Source organism: Tachyglossus aculeatus, chromosome 4 (assembly GCF_015852505.1).
Source record: "Tachyglossus aculeatus isolate mTacAcu1 chromosome 4, mTacAcu1.pri, whole genome shotgun sequence".
Classification (NCBI taxonomy): Eukaryota; Metazoa; Chordata; class Mammalia; order Monotremata; family Tachyglossidae; genus Tachyglossus; species Tachyglossus aculeatus.
Window position 1 is genome coordinate 89,708,491 of NC_052069.1, and position 21,534 is coordinate 89,730,024.

The following is a 21,534-nucleotide window of genomic DNA, read 5'->3' on the forward strand; positions in this document are numbered from 1 at the left end:
ATTGAAGCCTTTATTTTTTAGTGTACATGGCACTTACAGTACATTTAACTTTTAATAACAATAGTAATAACGATAGTAACTGTGGTATTTGTTAAGCGCTTACTATGTGCCAGGAAAGCCATGTTGGACACAGTCCCTGTCCCTTGTGGGGCTCACAATCTCAGTGCCCATTTTAAAATTGAGGTAACTGAGGCACAGAGAAGTGAAGTGATTTGCCCAAGGTCACACAGCAGATAAGTGATGGGGCTGGAAATAGAACCCATGACCTTTTGACTCCCAAGCCAATGCTCTATCTTCCACTCCATGCCGCTTCTGCTGGTTTTTATTGTATGTGCTGTCTTTTCAGAGAAGACATTTTCCATTTGGTTAACATACTAAACAAAATAATTCCATTACGAAAGGAATTTTTTGAATGGCAAAATAAATGTCTACCAGGGACTGGATTCAGCAAATATTCTGATATAAATTTTAAGATTCCCATTTAGATTTTAAAAGGGCCAGAAAACGATGACAGTAGTGAAAAAACACTATTTTCCCCTTGATGTTTTCACCCTATGGCAAAATAAACTATGACCTCCCTCCTCAATTAGCAAGAAGTCACCTTAGATCCTGAAGCTAAATACCCAAAGTTATAGTTAAGGTTAGGATTACTGCTATTGACTGGGATCAGAACCCAGGTCCTTTAACTCCCAGGCTCAAAGTATTTTCACTAGGCCAGGCCGCTTCTCACATTTGGTGAATTTTAAAGTGAAAAATATATGAATTCTGTTTCTCATACTCATTGTCTGGTTCAGTGGACTTGTTAAGAACCAATAATAATAGTAACAAGAGCAACAATAATAATAAATGATAATACCTTTTCCCCTCAAGTCAAATACTTTCTTACTTTGACAAGGAATGTTCCTCTCAACCATAAAAAAGTCCTTTCAGTTACTTCCAGCACTTCAGTCTGTGCTTTTCTATTTGATTAACTTTTGTTTATCCTTAATTCTATCCAGAGGAAAGGAAGAGAAAGGACGAGGGGGATTGGGGAGTCATTTGACAACCCATTTTCAAGGACTATAATCACCTCCCTGAACTGGAACCAATCATCTTGCTTTTCTGGCTCTCTGTCCTCTACCAATAAAATGAGATCAGTAGCTGGCATTATTGAAGGCCTCATAAGGATATGTTTTGGCAATGAGAAGTCCTTGAATGAAAAGGTGGATTTTAGGCTGGAGTGTTTTTAAGAAAAAAAGATTTATTGAGTTTGGAAAAGCGGAATTGAAAATTGCAGCCGCTAGACTGAATAGGACTGTCTCTGGGAAGACTAGAGCTGAACGGGGTCATAAAGACAGGAGAAAAATCTGCCCTTCAGTCATCATGTTCTATTAGGTTTACAGGGTGAATAATGTATTGATCCTTTATAAATGGAAAGGCTGATTAATTTAACATGCAGTGGCCATAGTAACTCACTGTCTCTTTTTTTTTTCCACAGGAGTTTGAATAAGAAACAATGACCTCTACGGTCTGCGGTCTTCAGTTACTATTTCCTCTGTTACTCTTCTTGGTAAGATGAGACTTTAAAAATGCTTATCTTCTCGTATACTTTGTGCCCCTCTGCTCTCTGTAAACAAAAACCAAAACATCAACTGTGAAGAATCCTGCTTATGGCATCCGGTCCTTTATGAAATAGCTCTGGAAAGAGAGATTGTACTTCCCGAGCACTTAGTATAGTGCACCTCACACAGTAAGCGCTCAATAAATACGACTGAATGAATGAATGATCACACAATTTGCATTGCCTGGGTGTCCAAAACTGACTGCATCACACCCTAGTCTCTTCAGATTCAAATATTCAGAGTTAACACTTGCCTTTCAGCTTGCCCTCCCTGAGAAACAAAAAAGAAGCAGCATGGCCTAGTGGAAAGGGTGTAGGCCCGAGAGAAAGAGGAACTGGGTTCTAATCCTGACTCTCTGACCGTGTCCAACTCACTTAACTTCTCTCTACCTCAGTTTCCTCATCTGTGAAACTGGGATTCGACAACTGTTCTCTGTTCTACATGGAATATGATTCCGCATGTGGGATGGAGAGTGTCTCCAACCTGATGATTTTTTTTTATGCATCCCGAACACGTAGTACAGTGCCTGGCACGTAGTAAGTGCTTAAGAAATACGATTATTATTAAAACACTTTTTTAAAAAATGGTACTAAGCATTCATTATGTGCCAGGCACTGTACTAAGCGCTGGAGTAGACACAAGATAATTGAGTTGGACGCAGTCCCTGTTCCACGTAGGGCTCACAGTCTTAGTCCCCATTTTACCAGTGAGGTAATTGAGGCAGAAAGAAGTTAAGTGCAACAGACAAGTGACAGAGTCAGGATCAGAACCCAGGTCCTTTAATTCCCAGGCTCAAAGTATTTTCACTAGGCCAGGCTGCTTCTCATACTTGGTGAATTTTAAAATGAAAAATATATGAATTCTGTTTCTCATACTCATTGTCTGGCTCAGTGGACTTGTTAAGAACCAGTAATAATAATAAGAACAACAATAATAATAAATGATAATACCTTTTCCCCTCAAGTCAAATACTTTCTTACTTTGACAAGGAATGTTCCTCTGAACCATAAAAAAAGTCCTTTCAGTTACTTCCAGCACTTTAGTCCGTGCTTTTCTATTTGATTAACTTTTGTTTATCCCTAGTTCTATTTGTTTAATAGAATATATTTTCAGGTCACTGGATTTAATTTTGTAGGGGCATGAAACCAAGTTTTCAGGGTGTTTTTTGTAAGAGCATTTCCCAGCCACCTACCAAAATGTAAAATCCTTTGAGATTTAGTCATTCATTCATTCAATCATATTTATTGAGTGCTTACTGTATTCAGAGCACGGTACTAAGTGCTTGGAAAGTAGAATTCAGCAGCAAAGAGAGACAATCCCTGTCCACAACGGGCTCACATTCTAGAAGGGGGGAAATGACATCAAAACAAGTAAACTGGCTTCAGTAGCATCAAGATAAATAAATAGAATTATAGATACATATACACATCAAAACAAGTTAACAGGCATTAATATAAATAAATAGAATTATAGATATGTACATATATACACAAGTGCTGCGGGGTAGGGAGAAGGGATAGAGCAAAGGGAGCGAGTTGGGGCGATGGGGAGAGGGGGCTGAGGAAAAAGGAGGCTTAGTCTGGGAAGGCTTCCTGGAGGAGGTGGGTTTATAAAATGAAACAGAGTTGCATCTCACAAAGTTACTGTAACTTTCCCTGGATAAGGAGGGTTGAAAGTTAATCATCTTAAGCAACAGATGTCCTCAAAACTCTGTGCCTCATACAGGATTTTGATAAATAGGGAAAAAGACATTAGAACAAACAGAAAGGAGACATTTAAGAATCACTCAGTGTGTACCCAAGCATTTTGAAAATTCTATAGGACATGGAGCAGTTTTAATGAACCAGAAAAGAGATAAATTGCTGTGATACAAACTAAACTTTGAACCCTCCAGAGGCAGGCTCCACGAATAAAACATTTCTTCCAATAGACACCTTCTTAGGATTATGGAAAAAGTAGCTGCTAAATCACCTTGACTCTCTGGGCTGATCCCTTTTTGAAGTTCCTCTGAGTGAAGTGGTTTATTATCATTATTATCTAGAGAAGCAGAGAAGCCTAGTGGAAATAGCTCGGGCCTGGGAGCTAGAGGTCTTGGGCTGTAATCCCATCTTGGCTACTTACCTGCTGTGAAACCTTGGGCAAGTTGCTTAACTTGTCAGGGCCTCAGTATCCCCACCTGTAAAATGGGGATTCAATGACTATATTCCCTCCCTACTTGTATTGTGTGAGCCCAAGTGGGGCAGGGATTGTGTCTGCCATAATTACCTTGTATCTTCCCCAGTATTTAGAACAGCATTTGACATGAAATAATTGCTTAACAAATACCAAGATTATTATGAGGGCCTTTGTTGGTTAGCGAACTGAAAAATGCTTACGGAAGCCAACGGGCTAAAAATCAGCATTCCTAGTTGGGAAGATCTGCGTAGGTCTGCATTCTTTCCATTTGAGGACTGACTTTACCAAAGACCCTGTCTTCAGTTATACTTTCCTCATTTCCGAAATTTAGGCAAGAAGGATACCACGAAATCGCTAATCCTAGGACGTAGAATGTTTTCCCCCTCAATCTGGTCAAACTGTGCCCCACCTTCATTTTCGACACAGCCCTCCTAAAAAGACACCTCCTCCAGAAGGCATTCTTTGATTAATCAACACCCCCACCTTCCTGCCCCGCTTCAATCAACTCAGCTCTCTCAGAGTTATACTTGCATTTATTTACTCACTTATTTTTATCATTAATGCTTTACCCATTTTCAAGTATGGCATAGTTCACTTCTTTGTAGCTCCTATTTTCCCCATTACAATGTAAATTCTTCAAGGACTTCATTAAATGTCCACCTTGGGTCCAGGAGAGTGCATGGCTCAGTGGACAGAGCCTGGGCTTGAGAGTCAGAGGTCATGGGTTCAAATCCCGGCTCCACCAATTGTCAGTTGTGTGACTTTGGGCAAGTCACTTAACTTTTCTGTGCCTCAGTTACCTCATCTGTAAAATGGGGATTAAGACTGTGAGCCCCATGTGGGACAACCTGATCATCTTGTATCCTCTCCAGCGCTTAGAACAGTGCTTTGCACATAGTAAGTGCTTAACAAATGCCATCATTATTATTATCATTCTGCACCTACTCATTTTTTCAGTTAAGTACTGTTGACACAGATAGTAACTTTCTTGCCATGATGTTTTCACTACTGGGCTTATTTGCAATTGGCCTTGTGAAAAACCATCAACCCTTGGTTTCACTGGAAGTGTTTCCTTGGTTTAAGGAGAGAGGGAACTGGGAAACTAAATAAGTTTTCTTGTACCCTACTGAAAACATATCTCAGTCTCTCTCTGGTGCATTGGTTGGTTGCCACCCTGCCCTGTAAGACATGGCTCATTACTGTGAGCTGTATTTGATTTTTGAGATTCCTGAGCTAGTCCTGTTACTGTTTCCTTAATGAAAACCTGGTAGGTAGGACACACTCGTTTTCATTTACTTTAATCAGAATCAGCCCGAAGAGCTTCTGATGTTAATTCAATGGCAAGAGCGTTTCATATTTACTGAGTGTGCTTCTACCAAAACCATAAATTTGAAATCTCCCGTTAAGATTTCTGAGAGGATGAAATGTCAGATGGATATGTTAAAATCTGCTTTGTAAAGCTGGATTTGTTTGGGGCTTTTTAAACAGCCTTGGGAAATAGGCTGGGGATGAAAGAGAGGTTGTTTCTGGGTAGTCTTTCTCAGACTCCAAAGGGATGATCCCTCAGAAACCAGAAATGTTTCCTTTGCCAGAGTCGTGAGTCCCCATAGACAGAGGATGATGTGAACATTTTTAATATCGGAATATTTTAGAGTTCAGGGAAGATCAGAGTGCTCCTTGTAACTTTCAGGATCATGAACTGAGAATACGGGATTAATCAGTGCATAGAACACCTGAAACAAGCCATTCATTGTCATTCATTCAATTGTATTTATTGAGTGCTTACTGTGTGCAGAGCACTGTACAAAGTGCTTGGGAAGTACAAGTCGGCAACGTATAGAGACGGTCCCTACCCAACAATGGGATCACAGTCTAGAAGGGGGAGGCAGACAACAAAACAAAACATGTAGACAAGGTGTCAAAATCATCAGAACAAATAGAATTAGCGCATGCTATCTGCCATCATCATCATCATCAGTCGTATTTATTGAGCGCTTACTGTGTGCAGAGCACTGTACTAAGCGCTTGGGAAGTACAAGTTGGCAACATATAGAGACAGTCCCTACCCAACAGTGGGCTCACAGTCTAAAAAGTGGGCCACACACTATACTAAGTGCTGGGGTAGATACAGGCAAAGTGGGTTGGATACAGTCCCTGTCCCAAGTGGGGCTCACAGTCTCAATCCCCATTTTACAGTAACTGAGGCACGGAAAATTAACGTGACTTGTCCAAGCAGACACAGCAGACAAGTGGTGGAGCTGAGATTGGAACTTATGACCTTCTGACTCCAAGACTTGTGCCCTATCCACTATGATATACTGCTTAGCGCAGTGCTTGGCACGTAGAGAGAACTTGATAAGTGCCATCATTATTATTTATTACCGCTGCCCTAGGCAGGATGCTCCAGGTGCCACTTTCCTGCCCTCCAAAATCCCAGGGGTAGTTGGAGCAGCGAACGGAAGATGCAGAACCAGGGTCAGGATGACCCCTGGGAATCTGCTCTGATCCCAGGGGAGGACAATGGGGAGAAAAAGAGAACCCCTTTTCCCCTCCGTGTCTGGGGAGCTCTCTGGCAGTTTCAGCAACCAAATCTCTACGTGGTCTCTGGGAAAGATGTGGGAAAAGATCTGGATAAATTTGGGTCCAGACTACATCTCGGAGCTAGAGTGATCTCTGCTGTGGAGCTTGAATCTGTCCCGCCCCAGACCTGGACATGGAGGTGGCCTGGATTCTCCCCCTTCCAAGTGAGTCTAAACTAGGTCTAAAATATCCACGGAGGGTCCACACTCGGAAGGGGGAGTGTGGACCCTCAGGGGATGATTTAGTCAACCAACCATATTTATTGGCAGCTTACTGTGTGCACAGCACTACTAGTATTACTAATAATTATTGTGCTATTAAGCACTTACCATGTGGCAGGCACTTTGCTAAGCACTGGGGTGGATACAAGCAAATTGAGTTGGACAGTCCCTGGCCCATGTGGGGCTCACAGTCTCAATCCCCATTTCATAAGTGATTTTGACACCTGTCTACATGTTTTGTTTTGTTGTCTGTCTCCCCCTTCTAGACTGTGCGCCTGCTGTTGGGAAGCAGCGTGGCTCAGTGGAAAGAGCCTGCGCTTACCCTGCTAATTCAAGCTCTCATCCTATCCCGTCTGGACTACTGCACTAGCCTTCTCTCTGATCTCCCATCCTCGTGTCTCTCTCCACTTCAATCCATACTTCATGCTGCTGCCCGGATTATCTTTGTCCAGAAACGCTCTGGACATATCACTCCCCTCCTCAAAAACCTCCAATGGCTACCGATCAATCTGCGCATCAGGCAGAGACTCCTCACCCTGGGCTTCAAGGCTCTCCATCACCTCGTCCCCTCCTACCTCACCTCCCTTCTCTCCTTCTACTGCCCAGCCCGCACCCTCCGCTCCTCCACCACTAATCTCCTCACTGTACCTCGCTCTCGCCTGTCCCGCCATCGACCCCCGGCCCACGTCATCCCCCGGGCCTGGAATGCCCTCCCTCTGCCCATCCGCCAAGCTAGCTCTCTTCCTCCCTTCAAGGCCCTGCTGAGAGCTCACCTCCTCCAGGAGGCCTTCCCAGATTGAGCCCCTTCTTTCCTCTCCCCCTCGTCCCCCTCTCCATCCCCCTGCCTTACCGCCTTCCCCTCCCCACAGCACCTGTATATATGTATATATGGTTGTACATATTTATTACTCTGTTTATTTATTTATTTATTTATTTTACTTGTACATTTCTATCCTACTTATTTTATTTTGTTGGTATGTTTGGTTCTGTTCTCTGTCTCCCCCTTTTAGACTGTGAGCCCACTATCGGGTAGGGACTGTCTCTATGTGATGCCAATTTGTACTTCCCAAGCGCTTAGTACAGTGCTCTGCACATAGTAAGCGCTCAATAAATACGATTGATTGATTGATTGATTTGGAGTCAGAGGTCATGGGTTCAAATCCTGGCTCCGCCACTTGTCAGCTGTGTGACTTTGGGAAAGTCACTTATCTTCTCTATGCCTCAGTTCCCTCATTTGTAAAATGGGGGTGACGACTGTGAGCCCCACGTGGGACAACCTGATCACCTTGTAACCTCCCCCAGTGCTTAGAACAGTACTTCGCATATAGTAAACACTTAATAAATGCCATTATTATTATTATTATTGCTGATTTGTACTTCCCCAGTGCTTAGTACAGTGCTCTGCACACAGTAAGCGCTCAATAAATACGATTGAACGAATGAATTTCATAGATGAGGTAACTGAGGCACAGAGAAGTGAAATGACTTGCCCAAGGCCACACAGCAGACAAGTGGTGGGGCCAGAATTAGAACCCACGACCTTCTGAATCCCAAGGCCAGAGATCTATCCACTATAACATGCAGCTCCCCTTAACACCAGGGAGAGAACAATATAACAGTCACAACTCGCTTACAGTTTTATACTTCATCCAAATCCTCCAGGTGGTTGCGGGAGATTCCAAAGCCATCAAGTCAGGCAGCAGAGAACCTCATAGCTCTCTCTGTTTTTGTTTTATGCTATCTGTCAAGAATTTACTATGTGCTAAGCACTGTACGGGCAAACACAAGGTCTGTATGGGCAGGGATCGTGTTTACCAAATTAACTGTATTGTAGTCTCCCAAGGCCCCTCTCAGGATTGCTCCTGGAGGGTTTCCAGTACTCTACCAATCTCGGCTATGGGAGGAAAGAGGCAAGCGGAGGCCTACCCATTCCATTCCTAGCTTGGGCAGTGGCTAGCGAGTGGAAGGCAATCTGCTACAAGCCAAAATTCCCCTGTGCTGGACGACAGTGGCATAGAAGAGAGTCAAGGGTGGAGACTCATTTACTGCATGGAAGGAGGCAGTGGTAAACCGTTTCTGTATTTTTACCAAGAAAACTCCATAGGTACGCTACCAGAATGATTGCAGATGGAGAGTGGGGCATTCTGGAAGAGATGTATCAATGGAGTCGCTATGGGTCACAGACGACTCGACAAGACAAGTCTCCCAAGAGTTTAGTACAGTGCTCTGTTCACAGTAAGCACTCTGTTCCTTGATTAATTGATAAGAATGAGAGAGCTGATTAACTGCCTTAAAGCTGATGGTCAGGAGTTTCTGCTTATTGTAGAGCTGGCTGGGCAGCCATTGGAGGGTTTTTTTTGAAGAGAGGAAAGATGTGGACTGAACGGATTTTTTAGAAAAATGATCAGGGCAGCAGATGGACTGGAGAGGGGAGAGGCAGGTGGCACAGAGGACAGATAAGGTAATCGAGGCTGGATATGAATAAATGTTTGGATCAGCATGGTAACAGTTTTTAGGTGAGAGGGCAGATTCTAGAGGTATTGTGAAGGCAGAACTGATAGGATTTGGTGGCGGACTGAATATGATAATAATTATGGTATTTGTTAAGCACTTACTATGTGCTAGATGCTGTACTAAGCACTGGGGTGGATAAAAGCAAGTCCTTGTCTCCGGTGGGGCTCAAAGTCTGAATCCACACTTTATAGATGAGGTAACTGAAGTCCAGAGAAGTGACGTGACTTGCCCAAGGTCACATAGCAGATAAGTGGCAGAGCCAGGATTAGAACCCATGACTTTCTGACTCCCAAGGCCTGTGCTCTACCCACCATGCCGCTTCTCATAATAACGATGGCATTTGCTAAGCGCTTACTTTGTGCCAGGCACTGTACTAAGTGCTGGGGTGGATTCAAGCAAATCAAGTTGGACACAGTCCCTGTCCCACATGGGGCTCACAGTCTCACTCCCCATTTTACAGATGAGGTAACTGAGACACAGAGAAGTGAAGTTACTTGCCCAAGGCCACGTGACAGACAAGTGGCGGAGCAGGGATTAGAACCCCTGACCCTCTGACTCCCAAGTCTGTGGTCTATCCATTATGCCATCCTTGTGGGTTGAATGAGAGATGAGTTGTGGATAATGTCAAGGTTACCAATCAGTCAATACTTACTGTTGCCAACTGGTACTCCCAAGCGCTTAGTACAGTGCTCTGCACATAGTAAGTGCTCAATAAATACGATTGAATGAATGAATGAACACTTACTTTGTGCAGAGCACTGTACTAAGGGCTTGGGAGAGTACAATACAACAGAATTAGCAGACCTGTTCCCTGCTCAAAACGAGCACACAGACTAGTCAGTCTATCATATATGTTGCAAGCTTACTGTGCGCAGAGCGCTGCACTAAGCACTTGGGAGAGTACAATATAACAATAGACAGGCACATTCCTTGCCTACAATGAGCTTACAGTCTAGAGGGGTAGAGATAGAAATTAACATGAGTAAATAAGTAATTTATAATACGTAACAAAGATTCAGTCATTCAATCATATTTATTGAGCGCTTACTGTGTGCAGAGCACTGTACTAAGCACTTGGGAAGGACAAGTTGGCAACATATAGAGATGGTCCCTACCCAACAGTGGGCTCACAGTCTACAAGGGGGAGACAGGCAACAAAAAACATATTAACAAAATAAAATAAATAGAATAAATATGTACAAGTAAAATAAATAGAGTAATAAATATGTACAAACACATATACATATATACAGGTGTGGTGGGGAGGGGAAGGAAGTAAGGCGGGGGGAGGAGGGGGAGAGGAAGGAGGGGGCTCAGTCTGGGAAGGCCTCCTGGAGGAGGTGAGCTCTCAGTAGGGCTTTGAAGGGAGATATGTACATAAGTGCTGTGGGATTGGGGGTAGGGAGCATATCAAATGTCCAAAGGTCTCAAACTGAGGTGCATAGATGACACAGAAGGGAGAGGGAGCTGGAGAAAATAGGGCTTAATTGGGAAAGGCCTCTCGGAGAAGATGTGACCGTAGTAAAGCTTTGAAAGTGGAGAGAGTGGTGGTCTTTTGTTAATATGTTTTGTTTTGTTGTCTGTCTCCCCCTTCTAGGCTGTGAGCCCACTGTTGGGTAGGGACCGTCTCTATATGTTGCCAGCTTGTACTTCCCAAGCGCTTAGTACAGTGCTCTGCATAGAGTAAGCGCTCAATAAATACAATTGAATGAATGAATGAATGAATGAATGGTCTACCATACGTGGAGGGGAAGGGAGTTCCAGGGTAAGGGGAGGGCATGGGGAAATCAATCAATCAATCATATTTATTGAGCGCTTACTGTGTGCAGAGCACTGTACTAAGTGCTTGGGAAGTACAAGTTGGCAACAGATAGAGACAGTCCCTACCCAACAGTGGGCTCACAGTCTAGAAGAAAAGGAAAAGGGAAAGGGTAGAAGATGAGATGATAATAATAATAATAATAATGGCACTTGTTAAGCGCTTACTATGTGCAAAGCACTGTTCTAAGCGCTGGAGGGGATACAAGGTGATCAAGTTGTCTCACGTGGGGCTCACAGTCTTAATCCCCATTTTATAGATGAGGTAACTGAGGCTCAGAAAAGTTAAGTGACTTGCCCAAGCATTTGAGAGAGTACACCAGAGTTGGTAGACACATTCCCTGCCCACAGCTTAGACTGTGAGCCCCCTGTGGGCAAGGGACTGTGTATGACAATTAACTTGTACCTACCCTAGCGCTTAGAACAGTGTTTGACACGTACCACATACCATAAAAACAAAAACGAGCTTCTAGTCTAGAGGGGGACACAGGCTGGACATAGTCCTTTGTCTCACTTGGGGCTCACAGTCTAAATAGGAGGGAGAACAAGCATTGATCCCCATTTTTGTGGCTGAGGGCACAGTGAGTACACTGGCCCTAGAGGAGCAGAGTGTGAGGACTGGACTGTAGTAGGAGATTAATGAGGCAAAGTAGGGTGGGGCAAGATGATTGGATTTAAAACCAATGCTAAGGAGTTTCTGTTTGATGCCGAGGTAGATGGGCAGCCTTCAGAGGTCACTGAGGAGTGGGGAGACATGAACTGAACATTTTTTGTTGAAAAATGATCCGTGCAGCAAAGTGAAGTAGACATGAACTGAACATTTTTTGTTGAAAAATGATCCGTGCAACAAAGTGAAGTATGGATTAGTGAAGCAGCGTGGCTCAGGGGAAAGAGCCCGGCCTTGGGAGTCAGAGGTCATGGGTTTGAATCCTGACTCCGCCACATGTCTGCTGTGTGACCTTGGGCAAGTCACTTCACTTCTCTGAGCCTCAGTTACCTCATCTGTAAAATGGGGATTAAGACTGTGAGCCCCACGTGGGGCAACCTGATTACCTTGTATCCCCCCCAGCGCTTAGAACAGTGCTTTGCACATAGTAAGCGCTTAACAAATGCCATCATTATTATTAGAGTGGGGAGAAACAGGTGGCTGGGAGGTCAGTGAGGAAGCAGGTGCAGAAGTCAAGGAGGGATGGGATGGGCATGTTGTGTTGGCTACAGTTATTGGAAAGACTCGGGGAGGACATGGTTTGGGTGGGAAGATGAGGAGTCCTGTTTTGGGCGTGTTGAGTCTGAGGTTTTTGTGGGACATTGATGAAGAGATGTCCTGAACGCAGGAGTAAATTATTAGTAGTATAATCATTTATATTATTATCTTATCTTATATTATATTATTATATTATATTATATTATATTGTATTATATTATTTATAATTTAAACTATTATTAGTAGTAAACTACTAATAATTATAATGATGGTATTTGGTAAGCATTTACTATGTGCAAAGCACTGTTCTAAGCGCTGGGGGAATACAAGGTGATCAGGTTGTACCACGTAGAGTGCACAGTTTTAATCCCCATTTTACAGATGAGGTAACTGAGGCACAGAGAAGTTAAGTGACTTACCCAAAGTCACACAGCTGACAGTTGGCAGAGCAGGGATTTGAACCCATGACCTTAGACTCCAAAGCCCGTGCCCTTTCCTCTGAGCCATGCTGCTTAGCTGCTTCACGCTACTACTCTCCTCAATCAATCAATCCGTTGTTGAGCACTTACTATATGCAGAACACTATGCAGAACACTTGGGATAGTATAATACAATAATGTTGGCAGACACATTCCCTGCCCACCAGGAGCTTATAGTCTAGAGACAGACGTTAATAAAAAATTAAATGGATTACCAATTTATACAGAAGTTCCGTGCGGCAGAGGGTGGGTGAATAAAGCGTGCAAATACAAATGTAATAATAATGATGGCATTTGTTAAGCTTTTACTATGTGCAAAGCACTGTTCTAAGCGCTGGGGGGATACAAGGTGATCGGGTTGTCCCGCGTGGGGCTCACAGTCTTCATCCCCATTTTACAGATGAGGGAATTGAGGCTCAGAGAAGTGAAGTGACTTGCCCAAGGTCACACAGGAGACATGTGGTGGAGCTGGGATTAGAACCCATGACCTCTGGCTCCCAAGCCCGGGCTCTTTCTACTGAGCCATGCTGCTTCAAGTGTAAGGATGACAAACTAAATCATCACCCCATCAATCACATTAATCCCATCACATTTCCTTGCACTTCAATGCATATGATATATCTTCCCGTGCATCCCATCTTTTCCTGGAGACCAGGGGTCACTGTTGGAGTTAGGCCTGGGAGAGGATCAGGATAGAGAACTTAAATATGGGTAACTGGAAAAAGTTATCCTTAGATCCAGAGAAGGGATTTGGGAATGCCATGTTCCAGGACTGGAGTGCGTGGTGGCAGTAGGGCTTTCTTCCCCTTCTGGAGTTCTGTAGGGATTCAGAGTATTTTGAGGTTTAATGATTTTTATTGGGCTTTTTATACAAGATTTCAAAAACTGCTGTGGTAAAGCTTGTCTATCAGAGTTGATCTCGCCTTGGACCGAAAGGCCCCAAGGTAGAAGCAGCACCCTTCCTTTATCTCAGAAAAGCAGCTTGGCTTAGTGGAAAGAGCAGGGGCTTGGGAGCCAGAGGTCGTGAGTTCTAATCCCGGCTCCGCCACTTGTCAGCTGTGTGACTTTGGGAAATTCACTTAACTTCTCTGTGCCTCAGGTAACTCATCTGAAAAATGGGGATTAAGACTGTGAGCCCCACGTGGGACAACCCGATTACCTTGTATCTATCCCAGTGTTTAGAACAGTGCTTGGCACATAATAAGCGCTTAACAAGTACCATCATTTTCCCAGCTCCTAGTGCCATTTGGGAGTAGGACCTACCCACCTTGCAAGAACCCAATCAAATCCCAAGCCATCCATTCTCTTTCTTCCTTAGGACTTCTACTTCCATAAACAGCCATTACTGGGGCAAATCATGGGGAAAATATAAGATCATAAGGACATCTACTACTGGATCAGAGCTCTGATCCATCCAGTATGCTTGGAAGCACAGTGGAATGTTGATGAATGAATCCCAAACAATCCTAATTAGCCCTTTTATATCCTTCGTTTTCATTCCAGTATCCCGTTATGGATCTTTTGCCCATGCATTTGTCCAGTGATAGTAATGGGAAGTGCCAACTGATTATGGAGTCCAATTCCATTGGATTCTGGGACTTTGAGAAATGATTCCACAACTGCATAGATTTCACTGTGCAGGAACAACACTTCTTGTGATCCGGTCCTTCAGTTTCCCTTCCTTAGTTCCTTTCTTCTTTTCCTGGGTGAAACTTTCTAAACCTTCTTTTTCCTTGTCTGTCCAATCAATGGGAAGCAGTGTGGCCTAGTGGAAAGAGCATGGGCCTGGGTATCAGCTCATGGGCAGGGAATGGGCCTTTTTCTTTACAGTGTACTCTCCCAAGCACTTAGTTCAGAGCTCTGCATACAGTAAGCGCTCAATAAATATGATTGACTGACCTGGGTTATATTGCTGATTCTGTCACATGTCGACTGTGTGACCTTGGGCACGTCTTCTAACATCTCTGTAAAATGGGGATTAAGACTGCACATGTGGGATTGGACTGTGACCAACCTGATTAGCTTATATTCATTCATTCATTCAATCGTGCTTATTGAGCACTTACTATGTGCAGAGCACTGTACTAAGCACTTGGGAAGTACAAGTCAGCAACATATAGAGACGGTCCCTACCCAACAACGGGCTACCCCAGCACTTAGTACAGTGTCTGGCACATAGTAAATGCTTAAAAAATATCATAAAAAAGCATTTCTTGAGCGCTTACTGTGTGCAGAGCAGTGTACTATGAAGTAAACCCCCCTGGGGGAACTATGTATCTTTGGGATACCGTGGCACACTGAACCCACTTCTCTTCAGTCCTTGGATGGAGTTCAAGTGGTTTGCCTTCTGGATAAGAAGTGAAGCCAGATTAGGCTGGTTTTACATTCCATCTTTAAGGCTGCAGAAGGGCTGAGGTATTTAGGAACGAAGTTGCCTAATCTGGTTTCACTTCCACCTTGGGGAATTCTGTCCATGGTCTAGGTCCATGGTCGCTGCTGCGTACTCTGGGAGTGGAAGTGAAAGAGGTAGGGAGAGGGAGAAAAAGACCTTTGCCTAAGCAGATCTCCTCTGGGACTTTAAGGACGACAGACTTCAGGGGGTCAGGATGGCAGAACCACTAGATCTGCATGTTTAGATTATTTAAAAGCCATCAGCAGCACTCATTGACTACCTTCTCTATGCAGAGCACTGACCTAGGGAACAATAGAGATGTGACCCTTGTTCTATCTCATGCTTACCAGTTGAGTGTCACCATTGTGACTTTGTAGTTTCCAAGCGCTTAGTACAGTACTCTGCACACAGTAAGCGCTCAATAAATACGATTGATTGATTGATTGATTGTGACTCTTCTTCCCAGGGCCCAAATCCCTATTTACTTGCGTAATTGACACCGCTGCATAATAAGCTGTCCCTCCCCCTTAACGCACACTCTCTGATTTTGGAGGATGAAATAAGAATTTCTTTTTGATCACACACTGAATTGTAAACAGAGACAGCGGCAGTAGAGCCTGGGGTAGGAAAGGGGAAGAAGGGTCGGAACAGTTAACAGGAACTGGCTGTCACTGGAATAAGCTTCAGAGGAGGAAAAGGAGAAGTGGGTTTAATTGATTGCCTATTGAATGTAGCACTGGCGAGAATGCAGTAGAAGAGAAGCCACCTCAATGCCCTTTACCTTTCTCTTCCTTATTTTCTTCTTATCTTTCTTCTCAATTGATTGCCTATTGTATGTAGCACTGGGAAGAATGCAACAGACCTAAATGAAGCCGTCTCATTGTCCTCTACCTTTCACTCCCTTCTCCCCTCTTTTTTTTTTTTGTCCTCCAGTTCCCCTTGCCTCTATATTTAATTTCCCGGGTAAATAGCCCTTTTCCAGCTTTTGAGTTTCAAAAATCATGCAAAAAAAGTGGGACAATTTCGTTCCTAAATACCTCAGCCCTTCTGTGACCTTAAAGACTGAATGAGTTTCTTTAGGTAACTAAATTGTTCCCAGGAACAGATTTGGCTTCAGAAGAATTTGACTCATCTTGTTACCCCTCATTTACAGTCTTCTAGACTGTAAGTTCATGCGTCTGCTAATTCTGTTGTACTCTCCCAAGCACTTTGTACGGTGTTCTGCAAACAGTAAGTGCTTAATAAAGGCCATTGATTGACTGATTTACAGTCTTTTCTTCCAAGAGTCAGGTGGCTCGGTTCTTCAAATTTAGCTTGGGAATGATGGTAGACCCTTGGTCCTGAGATGCTATCCTTAGCAGAAATTTCTAACAATCGGCTTGAAGGCATTGTCGGTTTTTTCCTTTCTGCCAATCTACTCTCTTTTCCCACTGCACCCAAACTGGTATTCTTCTTCTCAAGCTAACCTACATGTTGTTGCTTTAGCAACAACCCCCCACCATCCTCTTGCTCACATCCTTCTTCAATCAATCAGTCATATTCATTGAGAACTTACTGTGTGCAGAGCACTGTACTAAGCACCTGGGAGAGTACAGTATAACATAACAGACACAATCCCTGCTCACAATAAAAGTTTTTCCTGCCTGAAGTCTCTCCTCCTTTGATTCAATCTCATTTATTAAGCACTTACTGTGTGCAGAGCACTGTACTAAGAGCTTAAATATTATGGTACTTTTTGAGCACTTACTATGTGCCAAGCACTGTTCTAAGCACGGGGTAGATACAAACCAATCAGGTTGTATACAGTCCCTGTTCCATAAGGGACTCACAGTCTCAGTCAGATGAGGTAACTGAGGCACAGGGAAGTGAGGTGACTTGCCCCAAATCACACAGCAGACAAGTGGAGGAGTAAGGATTAGAACCCATGACCTTCTGATTCCCAGGCCCATCTCTATCCTCTAGGCCATGCTCTCCTCCTCTGCCAGACCACTACTTTCCCAGCCGTCATATCACCTATAGGAAGCCTTTCTTGACTAACTTTTAATCCCCACCAGTTTATTTTCTCTCTTCCTTCAAACACTCTTATGTTTCCCCTACCCTAAAAAAAAAAGCCTTCTCTGAATCCCACTCCGAGCAGCGTGGCTGAGCGGAAAGAGCCCGGGCTGTGGAGTCAGAGGTCGTGGGTTCAAATCCCGGCTCCGCCAATTGTCAGCTGTGTGACTTTGGGCAAGTCACTTCACTTCTCTGGGCCTCAGTTACCTCATCTGTAAAATAGGGATTAAGACTGTGAGCCCCACGTAGGATGACCTGATCACCTTGTAACCTCCCCAGTGCTTAGAACAGTGCTTTGCACATAGTAAGCACTTAATAAATGCCATCATTATCATTATTATTATTATCAATCCTTCTCCACCCTCAGATTCCTACTCTATGCTAATTTTCCTTGATCTCTTGGCTGGCTTTTCATTGCAGATGACTTTTCTCTTGGAAACATCATCCAACGTTGTTTCTGACAGTCATCTATTGATCTCCTCTTACTTCTCTGGCCAGTACCTGTCCAACTTTCACCAGCTCTTTCTCTGCCTCTCACTCCCTAAAGGTGGGCGTCCCTCAAGACTCCATTTTGTATTCCTTTCTCTTCTCAGTTTACAGTCATTCTCTTGGGGAACTCATTAATCAATCAACTAATGCTATTTATTGAACTCAACCACTCTCACAGCTTCAATTACCACCTCTATGCTGCAGAAGGGGAGACTTGACCTCTCACTTTATCTGTAATCCCGGATGTATGGTAATAATATCCACCACTTGTCTGCTGTGTGACCCTGGGCAAGTCACTTCACTGCTCTGTGCCTCAGTCACCTCATCTGTAAAATGGAGATGAAGACTGTGAGCCCCACGGGGGACAAACTGATGACCTTGTATCCACCCCAGAGCTTAGAACAGTGCTTGGCACTTAGTAAGTGCTTAATAAATACCATCATTATTATTATTAATAATAATAATATCATTAGGAATAATACTAAGGATGGTATTCATTAAGCATTCAAGAGGTGCCAAGCACTGTGCTAAGTACTAGAGTAGATACAAGATAATCAGAATGGACACAGTCCCTGTCTGATATAGGGCTCATGACCTAAAAGGAAGAGCCTGCATTTAATCCCCATTTTACGTTGAGGAAACTGAGGCACAGGGAAGTTGAGTGACTTGCCCAAGGTAACATGTAAGGCAAGTAGAGGAGCCAAGTCTCATCTCATCCATGCTTCAACTATGATCCCTAAGCGAATAAAGGCCAAGTCTACTTTGCTAGCCCTGACATACTCTCCTCTGCAATCTTGCATTTACTCTGGCCCCCAGGACATCTCTACATGTGTGTCCCTCTGGCACCACAAACTCTACATGTGACACGCAAACTGAACTCCTCATCTTCCTTCCTAACTCCTCTCTGCCACTGAAATTTCCCCTTTATCTGTTTGTGCTCTTGGCTTCTTTGAAACAGCAAGTCAAGCGGTACTTTGTATGTCCCCTCTTCTTTGTATGATTTTTTTGAAGGTTTGGAGTAACGGATTTGCTTTTTTTCATCTTTGTTCTGGATATATGCAGATTTATTCTCTTTGTACCATTTTTTCTCCACTTAATCTGGTCCTTGCACTGTATGACAATATGAGACAGTGATACAGTATAGTCCTCTGCTCTTGAAGATTTAAAAAAAAGCTTCTCTTGGTTCATTCATTCATTCAATTGTATTTATTGAGTGCTTACTGTGTGCAGACCACTGTACTAAGCACTTCGGAAGTACAAGTCAGCAACATATAGAGACAGTCCCTAACCAACAATGGGCTCACAGTCTAGACAACAAAACATGTGGTTGGTTATGTGACAGGCCTTAGAAGCATTGCCTTTCAAATTGAAGTCAGTCTTCAATGAAATCCCAGTTCTGAGATATTTAACTACTATATCTGGATATCCCATTTGCCAAGATAAATGCCATACTTTGATGCTCTTCCTTTTCCAAGAAGCTAATTCTCCTGCTATAGCCTCTGACCAGACCAGAGAGATACATCATCACGTTTTTATGATGTGACTGTAGACTACAATGGACTCACTTATATACATATCTTTAAATTGTACATTTCAAGTTACTTATTTCTTCATATGAATGTCTGCCTCCCCCACAAGAGTGTAATCTCGTTATGGGCAGGGAACATGTCTACTAATTCTGTTGTACTCTCCCAAGTCCTTAGTACAGTGCACTGCACCATTGTAAGTGCTCAATAAACACCACTGACTGATCTTTGAAAATTCTGGAGGAAAAGAAGCAATGTGGCTCAGTGGAAAGAGCACAGGCTCTGGAGTCAGAAGTCATGGGTTCAAACCCCAGCTCCGACAGTTGTCAGCTTTGTGACTTTGGGCAAGTCACTTAACTTCTCTGTGCCTCAGTTACCTCGTCTGTAAAATGGGGATTAAGACTGTGAGCCCCCATGTGCCTGGCACTGTTCTAAGTGCTGGGGTAGATACAAGCTAATTTATTCATACATTCATTTAATCAGTAGTATTTATACTACTGTATATATGTATATATGTTTGTACATATTTATTACTCTATTTATTTATTTATTTTACTTGTACATATCTATTCTATTTTATTTTGTTAGTATGTTTGGTTTCGTTCTCTGTCTCCCCCTTTTAGACTGTGAGCCCACTGTTGGGTAGGGACTGTCTCTATACGTTGCCAATTTGTACTTCCCAAGCGCTTAGTACAGTGCTCTGCACATACTAAGCGCTCAATAAATACAATTGATGATGATGATAGTATTTATTGAGCATGCACTGTGCATTGAGCACTGTACTAAGTGCTTGGGAGAGTACAATACAACGTTAAACAGACACATTCCCTGCCCAGAATGAGCTTACAGTCTAGAGAGGGGAAGACAGATATTGATATGAATAAATAAAGTACAGATGTGGTACCTAAGTGCTGTGGGGCTGGGAAGGGGGAAGAACAAAGGGAAAAAGTAGAAAATCAGGGAATGGGAGAAGAGGAAAGGAGGGGCTTAGGGAAGGCCTCTTGGAGGAGGTGTGCCTTCAATAAGGCTTTGAAGCGGGGTAGAGTGATTGTCTACCCCGTGACTAGAGTGCCTGTCTGTTGGATTTGAGAAGCAGCGTGGCTCAGTGGAAAGAGCACGGGCTTTGGAGTCAGAGGTCATGGGTTCAAATCCCGGCTCCGCCACTTGTCAGCTGTGTGACTTTGGGCAAGTTACTTGACTTCTCTGTGCCTCAGTTCCCTCATCTGTAAAATGGGGATTAAGTCTGTGAGCCCCACGTGGAACAACCTAATCACTTTTTATCCTCCCCAGAGCTTAGAACAGTGCTTTGCACATAGTAAGCGCTTAATAAATGCCATCATCATTATTATTATTATTACTATCATTTGAGGAAGGAGGGCATTCCAGGCCAGAGGCAGGAGGCGAGGGGTCATCAGCGTGATAGGCAAGATAGAGCCACACTGAGAAGGATAGCGTTAGAAAAGTGAATGTATGGACTGGGTTGTCGTAGAAGTGTAGCGAGGTGAGGTAGGAGGTTGGACACAGTCCCTGTTCCACTTGTTGCTCCCAGTCTCCATCCCCATTTTACAGATGAGGGAACTGAGGCACAGAAAAGTGAAGTGACTTGCCCAAAGTCACACAGCTGACTATTGGCGGAGAAGCAGGATTAGAACTCAGGTCCTTCTGACTCCCGGGCCTGTGTTCTATCCACTAGGCCATGCTGCTTCCCCTGTGTCAATATAATAAATCAATTTTATGGTATTGTCCTTTCCATTGTAAATGAAATGACTTGAAAGTCAATCAATGATCAGTCATTTATCAAATATTTGTACAATTGCCTGACTGTATAAAGTACCAACCAGTGACAGAAAGCTTTACCCCTATTTTTAACCTCACTGATATCCTAACATTAACACAATCCTCACCCTAATGCCAAACCCTACCCTCACCCTTTCCCTATCCCACTCTTAACCCAAACCTAACCTTAATCTTACTTCCAGTCTCACAACTAATGAGTTCTTTTAAACACCTAAATATTACTATTGGTTTGATTAAGCTCTCTTTTCCCTGACTTCCTCTCTCAGTGTCTATGCACTTAGATCTGTGACTTTTGGGTATTTGATATGATGATGATGAAGATGATGGCATTTGTTAAGTGCTTATTGTGTGCAAAGCACTGTTCTAAGCGCTGGGGAAGATATAATAATAATAATGATGGCATTTATTAAGCACTTACTATGTGCAAAGCACTGTTCTAAGCTCTGGGGAAGATACAAGGTGATCAGGTTGTCCCACGTGGGGCTCACAGTCTTCATCCCCATTTTCCAGATGAGGTAACCGAGGCCCAGAGAAGTGACGTGACTTGCCCAAAGTCACACAGCTAAGCGGCAGAGCCGGGATTAGAACCCATGCCCTCTGAGTCCCAAGCCCGTGCTCTTTCCACTGAGTGATATTCTCTTCACCCTCAACCCCACAGCACTTGGAAACACAGCTTTGAATTATAT

At 43.5% G+C, this 21,534-nt stretch overlaps 1 protein-coding gene and 1 non-coding gene across 2 annotated transcripts in view; both read left to right on the forward strand.

The window, feature by feature from the left end:
• The first annotated feature begins 6,238 nt into the window (after window positions 1-6,238).
• CDH17 (cadherin 17) overlaps window positions 6,239-21,534 on the forward strand; it is an 81,276-nt gene continuing 65,980 nt past the window's right edge. The window contains exon 1 of the mRNA XM_038745641.1: window positions 6,239-6,520. Within this exon, the coding sequence (XP_038601569.1) occupies window positions 6,239-6,520 (282 nt within the window). The remainder of the gene's footprint in view (window positions 6,521-21,534) is intronic.
• On the forward strand, window positions 8,422-8,560 carry LOC119927932. Its single transcript, XR_005450897.1, has one exon. It is a non-coding gene; the product is annotated as a small nucleolar RNA SNORA7 (small nucleolar RNA).